This window comes from Gekko japonicus, unplaced genomic scaffold (assembly GCF_001447785.1).
Source record: "Gekko japonicus isolate JY-2015 unplaced genomic scaffold, Gekko_japonicus_V1.1 scaffold4226, whole genome shotgun sequence".
Taxonomy (NCBI): domain Eukaryota; kingdom Metazoa; phylum Chordata; class Lepidosauria; order Squamata; family Gekkonidae; genus Gekko; species Gekko japonicus.
The window spans coordinates 76,075-88,665 of NW_015162602.1; the positions used below are offsets into that span (position 1 = coordinate 76,075).

At 49.4% G+C, this 12,591-nt stretch overlaps 1 protein-coding gene across 1 annotated transcript; it reads left to right on the plus strand.

Annotated features, from left to right (window-relative positions):
* Nucleotides 1–545: 545 nt before the first annotated feature.
* LOC107106343 lies at nucleotides 546–9,162 on the plus strand. The gene is made up of 5 exons (XM_015406476.1): nucleotides 546–1,109; nucleotides 2,053–2,167; nucleotides 4,114–4,704; nucleotides 6,853–6,933; nucleotides 8,478–9,162. Exons 1-5 carry the CDS (start codon nucleotides 765–767, stop codon nucleotides 8,945–8,947), a joined length of 1,602 nt encoding a protein of 533 aa, XP_015261962.1. The 5' UTR covers nucleotides 546–764; the 3' UTR covers nucleotides 8,948–9,162.
* Nucleotides 9,163–12,591: the final 3,429 nt, after the last annotated feature.

Genomic DNA, 12,591 nt, shown 5'->3' on the forward strand with positions numbered 1-12,591 from the left:
TCACTCCATCGTGCGACACTCGGGTCTCAAACTGCTGAACTACAGACCTTCCGGTCTGCAGCTCAGCGTCTTAACCACTTGAGCCACCGTGTGCCCCCCCCCATTTCCCCCACTGGTGGCCAGAGTGCACCTGGCAACCCTGTGTCGGCCTAAAATAACATGGAGTCAGGGAGAATGTTGTAAGCCACTCTGAGTACCTGTTGGGGAGAAACGCCACCACTATTCCACCACCGCCCCTATGCACTATTGTATTACCATCATGATTGACTGGATCCCACTGGAGGGACGAGGCGTCTGGGCATGATTTGGATGACAAGATTTCAGGAAGCTACCATGGAGGTTAAGATCGACCCATCTTGGTTAAACTTGTTACTGTATTTTATTGTATTTTATTGTTTTATATTATGTGTTTTATTGAGCCTTCGAGGTAGGGCGGGATATAAATCCAAATATAAATAAAATAAATAAATGAAATAAAAATAAATGAAATAGATAAAGTAAATGTTTCTCTCTTTTCCCTCAGGGAGAAACTTCTCGTGGGATGTCGATATCCCCCATTTGTCAAAATGCCTTGGATAATTTATAGCAGCTTCCAGAAGGCTGAACCGAAGACCTAGCATTAGCTCATCTCCCGACTACAGAGATCAGTTTCCCTGGAGAAAATGGATGCTTTGGAGGGTGGACTCTAAGGCAGTGCTGGCAGTGATGGAGGTCAAGCTGTGAGAGATGGGCTAGGCCTCGTTTGCCGTGCTGGAGGAGACAGAATGGCCGCCAAGCGCACGACAGCTGTCCACTTGGGCCTCAAGTTCCAGGCCGCCCAAGAGCAGGGGTTCTACCCACCACAAATAAAGATGGAGGAGGACGAGGAGGAGGACGAGGACGAAAGAGCAAAAGGCCCCCGAGTGATCCAGGCCGGGAGACTGAGAGATGTCCTAGGATGGGTGGCACCAGACCAGGTGAAACAGGAGCCGGATGAAGAGCTGCCCCCGTGCTGGGAGACACTGGCTCAGGAGCACTTGAAGGTGGTCCCCTCACCGCATTCAGGATGGGGGAACCCCCAGCAGCCGGATGAGGTTCTGTGGGAAAGAGCCAAGAGGCAGGAGCAGCAGGTAAACACTGAAGGAATATTAATTAATTAATTTATTTTTGAGACTTGCATCCTACCCTACCCTGCATGCGGGCTCAGGGCAGTTTACAACATATAATCCAACAAAATCATATAATCATTACTAAAGCCAGTTTGGTGTAGTGGTTAAGTGCGCGGACTCTAATCTGGTAGAACCGGGTTTGATTCCCCACTCCTCCACTTGCACCTGCTGGATGACCTTGGGTCAGTCACAAGCTCTGGCACAGCTGTTCCTGAAAAAGAGCAGTTTGTGTCAGAGTTCTCTCAGCCCCACCCACCTCACAGGGTGTCTGTTGTGGGGAGGGGACGGGAAAAGAGTTTGTAAGCCGCTCTGAGACTCCAAATGAAGGGCGGGGTATAAATCCAATCTCTTCTTCTTCTTCTTCTAAAGCAATTCATTAAAACAGCAATACAAACAACCAAGGTTTAGTCAACTCATTTCAGTAGTTACTAACAGCACAGCGGGTAATCTCGTCTTCTTCAATGTCTGCTGGGCTCATGCCAGGGATGGCGGGGTGCGTTCCGCATAAACAGATCACTGAGTCCATGTACCCAGGATATAAATAGAGCCATGGTTGCTTAAACATGCCTGGAACAATTTGAGGAGAGGCGGAACAGAACGAAAAAGAAACATCTCAGTTGCCTACACATGGAGCGCGCCGATCAGATTTTCCCAAGACTTGGTGCTTCAGAGCCTTGGGGCCATGCCAGAAAAGGCCCCGCTCCATGTGGCCTCCAATCTAGCCTCGGTGCTGGGCTTCACTGTCGATCTTGGTTTTCGAGGAAGAGTTCTCAGAGACCTTCTGGAACCCAGACTGCTTGGTGCTTTAAAAATTAAAGCCAGTGTCACAACTTGGGCCCGCAGACCTGATGTATATCTGAACCGTTACATACGTTGTGAAATGGTCATTTGTCATTTTCCCCAGGTACCAGTGCTGTTTGAAGAGATGGACACCCATTCCCCTGAGTCAGAGCACCTCTTGGTGGATAGGCGGAGACTTCTCCGGAGGGAGGTGCAGCATGGGCTTGAGGGGGAGGCAGGTAAGAGTTCGTTCTGCCTTGATTTACAGTCAGGGAACCAAGGATTCCTTATAAGCTTCCTGTACAGGATTCCATAACGGAACCACACTCGCGCGTCATGAGAACCAGTGTGGTGTAGTGGGTAGAGTATCAGAGAAAGAACGTAAGAACATAAGAGACACCAGTGTTGCATCAGGCCAAAGGCCCATCCAGTCCAACACTCTGTGTCACACAGTGGCCAGAAATACCAGGTGCCATCAGGAGGTCCACCAGTGGGGCCAGGACATTAGAAGCCCTCCCACTGTTGCCCCCCCCCCCCAAATCTGGGATCTGGGAGAACCAGGTTTGAATTTCTGCTCTGCCATGGAAGCTTGCTGGGTGACCTTGGGACAGCTGCGCACACTCAGCTTCAACCGCATCGCAGGGTTGTTGTGAGGATAAAATTGAGAAGGGAATGATGATGGGAAAATGGTGTTGGGGGGACTGCAGACCTTTCTTCTGCACTGTGGTCCCAATCCAAAATGAGCTCCAAAGTGTGACACTTTGGAAATTAGTTCTCTGTAGTTGCTGTCTGATGTATAAAAAAAAAATCGCATCTCGTTTGAGTCTTGGCAGAGGCATTCCCTTACACTTGTGGGAGAGAAAGGGGGGGGGTGCCTCTCCTGCAACCTGCAGACTATGCAGCTGCTTGTATTTAAATATAATTCAGCATATAATTAATTGAGAGGGTAGTACCTTTAGGGCTGCTAAGTGTAATTGACTTAATGATTTTGATTATAAGATTTTTTTAAGTGGCCTACCAAGATGTTGCCTATCAATCAGCACCATGTTTTTAATTAGATTATTTTTATACAGGAATTTGAAAAACCACTGGGTAGTATGTACGACCTTAAAAGAAGCCTTTTCTCTTTTCTCTCCCAGTTTGGTGTGGTGGTTGAGAGCGCGGACTCTCATCTGGGAGAACTGGGTTTGATTCCCCACTCCTCCACATATGGGTGCTGGTGTGACCTTGGGTCTGTCACAAGTTCTTTCAGAGTTGTTCTCTCAAGAACAGTCCTCGAAAGAGCTCTCTCAGCCCCAAGTACCTCACAGGGTGTCTGTTGTGGGGAGAGGAAGGGAAAAGAGATTGTAAGCCACTCTGAGACTCCTTCAGGTAGTGAAGGGCAGGGTATAAAAACCAACTCTTCTTCTGCCATTTTTGCCATTATTTTTCTGTCTGTACACAACTGTACAGAACCACCTGTGCCCCTTTTTCTCTCGCCCTGATCTTGCCGTAGATTCTCCCAAATGCAAAACCCGTTTGGCAGATATTGGGGGGGGGGCATTTCTTTCCTCCTTGCTCTCCATAGCCCCTTGCCTAGAACAATCTGTGATCCTTTCATCTCTCTTGTATAAGCCCTCAGTGTATCTAACCCCTCCCCAAGCCACACGATAGCGCCAAATGTCCATCTTCCAAGACTGAAATGACTTACTGTAGAGTAAACCCTCCCAGGATCCAGCTGCAAGGCTTTTCTCTACACTGAGGACTGATACAAAAGAGATGAAACGGTCACAGATTGTTCTAGGGAAGGGGGCCTGTGGGGCTGTCCCTTTAAGAAAGGGGGCGGAGCCCCGAATAGTCCCACTGTAGCTACAGGCCAGTTTATACCCTGAAGAACTTGTTGGTCTCTGAGGTGTTCCTGGACTGAAATCTAACATGGCTACCTTCTGAGACGACGAGGGCTCTTTTTGCAGCAGGAACTCCTTTGCATATGAGGCGACACACCCCTAATGTAGCCCAGAGAACACTGAATATTGAACAGTCCCATTGAACAGCAGGCCCCCTGCCCCAAACCAATTTAAATTCGAATGGAAATGGAAAGTTAAGTTTAAAATACAAATAAATTCACGCAGTTTAAACCCGAGCTTTACATTAAGTTGACGGTTGAGGAATTACGGTTTCTGCTACCCTCCGTTTTCCTCCTTAGTGACCGTCGGCACAATTGTACGGATGCACGGTTTCCCAAAGATGAGCCGCCGGGGCACCAACTGGTCCTATGCCGAAGTTGCCGACCTCTTAGACGTTTGGGGAGAGCAAAGGATCCAGCGAGTCCTGCAAAGCAGCCACCGCAACATGGACACCTTCCAGGTCATCGCCAACGAGATGGCCAAGCGGGGGCACGAGCGGACGGCCCAGGAGTGCCGGACGAAAACCAAAACCATGAGGAGGGACTACAAGAAGGCCAAGGAGAACAGCGGGACTGGGAGGGGGCGCGCCGCATGCCCCTTTTACGACCAACTGGAACAGATTTTGGATTCTAGCGCCCAAGCCTCTGTAAGAGTCCGGGATTTCGCCCATCCCGAGGAGTCAGGTGGAGAAGGCGATACTCCCCTGGGAGGCCTGGGGGAGGGGATCCCGCACGAAGAGAACAAGGACTATCTGGAGAGCCAGGACGTCTTTGATCCCGGCGCCCAGTTTTCCATTGAACTCGTGGATTCGATGGACTCCAGCCCCGCGGAATGCAAAATGGAGGACACCTTTGAGGAGGAACCAATTTGCACTCCTCAGCCGGGCACGGGTAAGTGTTTACTTAAAATATTTATTAGCCACCTTTCGGCCTTCCGTAACTCAAGGCGGCTTGCGATATTAAACAGGACAAAAACATAAAAATACATATTAGAAACGGCAGATTAAAATCACAGCAGCTGCCAGGAAAAACGAAGTGAATCCAATGCCTTCCTGACTAAAACCGCCTTCAGCTGCCTCCTGAAGAGTGAGACTGAGGGGGTCAGGCGCATTTCCCTGGGGGGGGGGTGTTCTGTAATCGTGGGGCTGCCACCCAAAAGGCTCCTTCTCGTGTACCCTCCAGATGAGCGCCTTCAGCGGATGGAATAGTCAGGAGGGTCTCTCCCAGTGATCTTAATTCCCAGTCAGGAGTGTGTGGGAGAAGACAGTAGCCCTTTTTTTTGGCTCCCCAAAGAAATCAAACTCTCTTCACCCTCCAACCAATCTCTAAAGAGGAATAAATTCCTTTGGAGAATGGGTGGTCTCCTCACTCAACAGTAGATAAGTGCCCTCAGCCGGCTCCCACATGCATACGGGAGATAAATCAGTGGTGATACGAAACAGAGTGACTCCAGTGCTCTTTGTACAGTGGGGGCAAGCATTCCGTTTTGGAGCTATAAAGTTATACCAGATTATTCCCACAAACGGTCACCTATCTGAAGCAGAGACCCAGGGGTGGATCTGGGGGTGGAGTCTTAGCTAGCTCACACCAACTCAGCTTAGAGGGAACACTGGCTATCAGAGATCTCACAGTCAGTTGTTTGGGTGCCAGTCCTTGACCAGGCTCTGCTCCAATACATTTCCCCACAAGTTTAAAGGGAAAAAAGGAAAGTTGACCCACGTGGGCCAAGCAGATCAGTGTGGTCCACAGAAGAGGAACTCTTTGCACTGTTTGTTTCAGCTGTTGAGTGGGCTATTGAGTAGCTGACCCGTGAAATGGGGCCCCCTCAGCCCAGGTGGACACCTGTCCAGGGGTCATTTCCTGCAGGAGTGCACAGGAGCGGAGCTCCAGCAGTAAAGAGCCCAGGGGGCTGGCATATGCAACAAGCCCCACCCCCTGCTCCCAGCAGCCCTCAGTCAGAGCAAGAAGCAGCCAGGTAAGTTGCAGAGCCCCCCAGGCTCAAAACAGTCCAGTGGCACCTTTAAGACCAAGTTTTATTCAGGAACAAGCTCTTCCTCCTCTGTGAGGGCAGATCTGCACGTCCCCCCCCCCCAATAGCTAGCAATCCAAAACAGTCCAGTGGAGCCTGAGCGGTGGGTGTTGCCTTCTGACACACTTCCGGTGATGTCAGGGGGTGTGGCATATGCAAATGAGTTATGCTAATGAGTTATGCTAATGAGCTCCAGCACCTCTTTTTCTACGAAATGAGGCCAGCCCCCTTCCTGAAATCTGGGCCTGCCTGAAGACAAAAGGACAAAAGGGCGGGCCTTAGTAAAGTATTGCAGAGGACATCTGCTGGTGGGTGACTGGCCCGTAGCTACAGTGGGGGTAATGGGGGCTCTGCCCCCTTCCTTAAAGGGCCAGCCCCCTGCATTTTAAAGCCCCCTTCACTTCTTCTCAAAAGCATTTAAAGATATCCTTGGAGAGCACATGCATGTGGGGCCGACCACTTCTTCTCGAAAGCATTTGAGGGATCCCTTAAATGCTTTTGAGAAGAAGCAGGGAGTGGCGAGCGCCCCACTCCCCCCCTCCTGCAAGATTCAAAGGGCCCTCCAGCTGATCGGCAGGTCACATGCTCCCAGCTGACCAGCCGAAGGGCCCTTTAAATCTTGCGGGGGGGGCGCCACCCCCCCTTCATTATGGCAAATAATGACAGCCCCACCAGAAAAGATTCTGCCCCGCAAGTCACAAAAACCTGGCTGCGGTCCTGGTGGGTCAGCAGGCGGAATCTGGGGGCTCAGACAGGTCAAGCCCGGAGCTGGTTTGAGCCAAAAGGATGGGTGGGGGATAAATGGCTGAATAAATAAGCCAGGGGGCAGATGGCAAAAGCAGAGACGAGCCTGAATCCCTTGATGGTTCTGTTCTTTTACCCTGAAATATTTGGAGATGAGAAGGAAGCCAAACCCCCCACAAAGCTTCAGGTCATTTCCACGTGCTCCTGGGTTCTTTGGGGAAGGTCTTGGTCACCACGGTGATTCTGCACATCTCTCTGTTTTTTAGAAGCTGACCCCTTCCCTAGTCGGTTGCCCCCTGCCCCGCACAGTATCCCGGGCAGCCCAGCCACCCCCGGCTCCACGGCAGGTAAAGGTGATGTTGAATTCCTTACCATGGTCTGTTTTGACTCACTTGTTTGGCTGCTCTCCCCTCTTGTTTGGGTGGCGCATGGTGTCCTCGAGGGCTGGAGCCCAAATGTCCTGGAGGACAGGAGAAACCCAGCCACCGCTGTCTGTGTCCTGCCAGGATCCAGTTTTCCATTCTTTTTCTTCCATAAAGATCGCTTCGGAAGTCAACTGTGTTGAACTGCAGTAGGACAGACAGTTTCTAGTCCACTAACACCTTAAGAGCAATAAGCTCAGGATGGACAAAAGGAAATATGACTTTAACATAAGAACCTAAGAGAAGCCAATGTTGGATCAGGCCAAAGGCCCATCCAGTCCAACACTCTGTCACACAGAGGCCAAAAACACCAGGTGCCATCAGGAGGTCCACCAGTGGGGCCAGGACACTAGAAGCCCTCCCACTGTTGCCCCCCCCAAGCACCAAGAATACAGAGCATCCCTTGCCCCAGACTGAGAGCTCCTATCTATACTTTGTGGCTAATAGCCACTGGTGGACCTCTGCTCCGTATGTTTCTCTAATTCCCTCTTGAAGCGTCTTTACATGGAGAGTGATTAAAATGTGGAATTCACTGCCATAGGATGTAGTGATGGCCACAGGAATAAGCAGCTTGAAAAGGGGATTAGATAGATTCATGGAGGATAAATCCATCAATGGCTACTAGGCAAGGTGACTGAGGGGAACCTCCATGTTCAGAGGCACCAATCCTCTGAATCCCAGGGCCAGGAGGTGACATCAGGGGAAGGCCTCGGCCTCTATGCCCTGTTCTTGGCCATCCAGAGGAACTGGTTGGCCAATGTGTGAGACAGGATGCTGGACTAGATGGACCACTGGTCTGATCCAGCAGGGCTCTTCTTATGTTCTAGAGGCCAACAAGATTTTGGGGGTATGAGCATTCGAAAATAAAAGCTCCTTTTGTCAGATCTCCCCTCGTCAAACACAAAATGGCTGCTATGGGAGGGTGAGCCCCATAAACACAGAGATGCCTAAATGCAGGGGAGAAGATGGGTCATTTTAAAAAGACACTGGGAAAGAGGAGTGAAACCAAATAAACGCAACACCCTGGTGACTAATTCTCTCTCTAAGCTGTGGAGTCCTGTGAGCAAAAATTCTACTTTGTAAGCTACTGGCATTAAAGTTGTGAGCGAGCGATTTGGCTGCTGCATAAATTAGTTTGCTCTGGAGCCCTCCTTCCTGAGCGAAGACAAAAATGTGTGAGCCGGAGGCTAAAAAACTGTGAGCTAGCTCACACTAACTCAGCTTAGGGGGAACACTGCTGGTGACCGTTGCCACTGGCACAGGGGAGAGCCAATCAGTTCTACAGTAGCCAATTAGAAGCCCTGCTTGGAATGAATCCCACATAGTCCCACCCGCTTTCTAGAAACACTTGATGGGCCACAGGAAATGTGTGAAAAGGGACTCCTGCCTTATAGGATTCAACCCGCTGGTCTTGGAATCTTTTGCAACATTTCTGTGTCCACATTCTGTCTCCATTGTTTTGCTTTCAGACGTACACGCCACCCCTTCCCACAGCCCGTTACCCGGCCCCACAGGTCTTTCGGCCGCGGAACGTCTCGCCAACCTCCGGAACCGACATAAGAAAACCAGGAACGATTTGGCCATGGAATTGGCGAAAGCAGCGGACCGGCGGATGCAGACAGCCACTCACAGGATCTTGTCCGCTCTGGATGGTTATGCCAAGGCGGAGCTGGAGGAGCGTGAGAAAGATCGGGTGGGCACAGAACAGATTATCGCTATCATGAACCGCCAGACGGAACTGCTGGAGCTCTTAATACGGCAGCAGTCTTCGGCACCAGCAGCTGTGTCCCCGGCGCCCTCGTGGCATGTGTGGACCCCACGGACCGGGCAGTCAAGCCACCGCCCCACGGGCCCTTCTTCCTCCCGTCTGGGGGTCCCCAGGCGGCCGTTGACGCCCAGAGCTCGGAACAGACGGAGACCTCAGAACTACAGCCCGTGAGAACGTCCACTTCCGCTAGGGAGTTCCAAGTTTATGATTTGCGGTTGTTTATTTTTAACTGCGAGAGGTATTTATTCACACATAGGGCAGAAGGCAGTGTTTTATTTCTAACTTTGACCCCAACAGCCGAAGTTTGCATCAAAATCTTTCTCGTTAGTTTTGTTTCCAAACTGAGAGCCAGTTTGGTGTAGTGGTTAAGTGTGCGGACTCTAATCTGGGAGAACCGGGTTTGATTCCCCACTCCTCTACTTGCACCTGCTGATGTGGCCTTGGGTCAGTCACAAGCTCTGGCACAGCTGTCCTTGGAAAAGAGCAGTTTGTGTCAGAGTTCTCTCAGCCCCACCCACCTCACAGGGGGTGTCTGTTGTGGGGAGGGGAAGGGAAAGGAGTTTGTAAGCCGCTCTGAGACTCCAAGTGAAGGGCGGGATATAAATCCAATCTCTTCTTCTCTTCGTCTTCTTCTTGCCCCCACCCCCTCCCCCCACCCAAAACCTAGTTGCTTTTTAAAGTCCATTTTCTCACATGTCCAATGCTCCCTCTAAGCTGTGGGGTTTTGTGAGCAAAAATTCTACTTTGTGAGCTGCTGGCATTAAAGTTGTGAGGGAGCGATTTGGGTACTGCATAAATGAATTTGCTCTGGAGCCATCCCTTCCTGAGCTAACAAATGTGTGAGCCAGAGGCTAGAAAACTGTGAGCTAGCTCACACTAACTCAGCTTAGAGGAAACTCTGCTCATATCCAAATATTTCAGTGATTGCTATGGGGGGAAGGGGAAATGGACCTGTATTATTGCTGCAGGCTCCTCCTTTGATGCATTGGGACACATTTTGGCAATTCTGAACCATCTTTGATTGAGTCCCGAAACCTATTTTCCTCATACAGGCTGAGTCCTGGAACTTAGCAGAGAACCTCTCTGAAGATGTTGCCGGCTAAAGGCCATCCATCCATCCACAGCTGAAATCAAGGCAGGCCTCTCTGGTCAGAAGGCCGGGTGGGGACAAGTTTGGGCTCCTGAATTTTCTTTCTAGAAATTAACCTCCCCTGGCCATACCCTCACTCTGTGACAAATGTCACTGGCTGATTCTAATGCACCCCACTCATCGGGAAACATGAATTCCTACAGGTAGCTCTCAAGGCTAGGCCTCAAAGCCTTATCATGAGGAAGTACAAGATGGCTGCCTCCTGGTAAAGATTCTGGGCACCGTCAAGCATGGGGTTATTCTGTTTTAAAGAATTAACAGGGTTGTTTTTTTAAGGAAAAAATTGCCGGGTTTTGAGTGTGTGAGGGGACTGTCTTCAAGGATTCGCGCATAGGGTATAGCGTTGCCAACCTCCTGATGGAGTCTGGAGATCTTCCAGAATTATAACTCATCTCCAGACTACAGAGATCAGTTTCCCTGGAGAAAATGGCTGTTTTGGAGGATGGACTTCATGGCATTATATTCTGCTGAGGTCGTCCCCCCCCCCCCCCCCCCAATCTCCAAGAATTCCCCAACTTGGAGTTGGCAACCCTAACTATTAGTCTGTGCTGGTTCCCTCTTCAGGGCAGCCCCATCTTGATTTTCAAGAAGGAGTCTAAGCAATGACGGGGTTAGGGTTGCCAGCTTTCCTGGAAACGTGGGGGTGGAGCCTTGGAAGGGCAGGGTTTTGGAAGGGAGGGACCTCAGTGGGGTATGATGGGTTTTTTTAAATTTTTATATGCATCATAAATTATTATTACATTACAATACAATCCCAATTCTCTTATGATACATTTCCCCCCCTTTTATATCCTACCCCCCACCAGGTGACCATTACATAACTACAAATTAATTTTTAACCATGAGCACATTTTTTTTCATTTTTCCTATTGGCTTCTCCATTATTTACCCATTGAAAGTATGTAGACCATTTCTTTTTCCTTCATCTTTCCATCCCATGCCTTATCTTGTTTAATACATTCCAGTATATCTGATTGGATATATTTGTATAGATAGTCGTTCCATCTATCTAAAGTCCACTTCAGACTCTCCTTCCAACCGTATGCAATCACAGCATGCGCTGCTAGTAACATTGCTTTAAAAATATCCTGATTTCGTCTCTCAATATTATAGTTTCCCAATACGCCCATAAATAATAGATCAACTATTTTAATATCCACCTTACTTAATCCTACTATCTTTCCCCGTACCTTTCCCCAGAAATCTCTAACCTTTGGGCATTCCCACCACAGGTGAGAATACCACCCTTCTTTTGCATTGCAGTGCCAGCAATTAGGTTTCATACCTTGGATCATATATGCCAATTGGGCAGGGGTCCTATACCATTTCCAAATTATCTTTCTTTCAAGCTCTCTATACTTTTCTAATTTAATTTTCTTCAAATTCACCCTTAACTTATTCACATCATCAGAAGTTATTTGTTTTTCTTTATCCCATTTATTTTTTAAGGTTCTTAGTACAAACTCCTTATCTTTCACCAGTTCAAGGTGCCTCAGTGGGGTATGATGTCATAGAGTCCTCCGTCGGAAGCAGCCATTTTCTCCAGGGGAATGGATCTCTACAGTCTGGGAATCATTTGTAAGTCTGGGACTTCTCCAGGTGCCACCTGAAGGTTACAACCTTTGGTGGGGAGGGAAGAGTTTTGGTTTGGGCACAGGAAGACTTTGCAAGAATACCAAAGTGACTTCCGCATACATAAAATCAAAAAAACCCAACCATCCACCCAGTGTCCTTTGGTTCCCTTTTCTGGAAGATGAAGTTCAGTTAGGTCTCCTGTGCATTTTTGCAAACAAACAATTGGACTTTCTAGGTAGGACAAAGCGTTATTTTTTTCACGTCAAGTTTCTAGTCCCTGTGGTGGTTCTGAAACCTCGTTGATCTCAGAAGACAGGAAGGCTCGGAGCGGGGTGCTGACGAAGAAGGGATTGACCCACATCTATCGTGTGCTGAAGGATTGGAACCTTCCGTTCAAACGTAAGAATCTGGTGCTTTTCCACTCATGCGCTGCACTTCAGACACCATCACAGTGATGGAGCAGACAGAAACCCAAAGCACAAGCGGGGGGCGGGGGAGTTCCGCTTATCCGAATGCATGGGCGAATGCGTGGAAGAGGGACATGGACCTTTATTCATTTCTGTGGGGCTTGCAGCTTCCTTCTGTTCTGGGCCCCTCATTTGTAAGGAAGGGGGTCAGGCTTCCCATATGGCACCTCATACGCTTTTATTTCTCATATTCCTCCTCTCCTCCCCTGCCCCAAATTTTCAGCTTGCATTTTTTTTAAACCCAATTTAGGGGAGGAATGTTAAAAGAATCCAAAAGTTCTACAAGTGGTCATTAAATCGGACGATACTGCCGGTGGCTCAAGTGGTTAAGACGCTGAACTGCAGGCTGTGGAAGGTCGGTAGTTCAGCAGTTCGAGACCCGAGTGTGCCGCATGATGGAGTGAGCTCCCATCTCTAGTTCCAGCTCCTGCCAACCTAGCAGTTCGAAAGCAAGAAATTGCAAGTAGATAAATAGGTACCACTTCGGTGGGAAGGTAACAGCGTTCCGTGCGCTTTGGTGCTTAGTCATGCCGGCCACATGACCACGGAAACGTCTCCGGACAGCGCTGGCTCTTCGGCTTTGAAACGGAGATGAGCACCGCAACCCTAAAGTCGGACTCGAC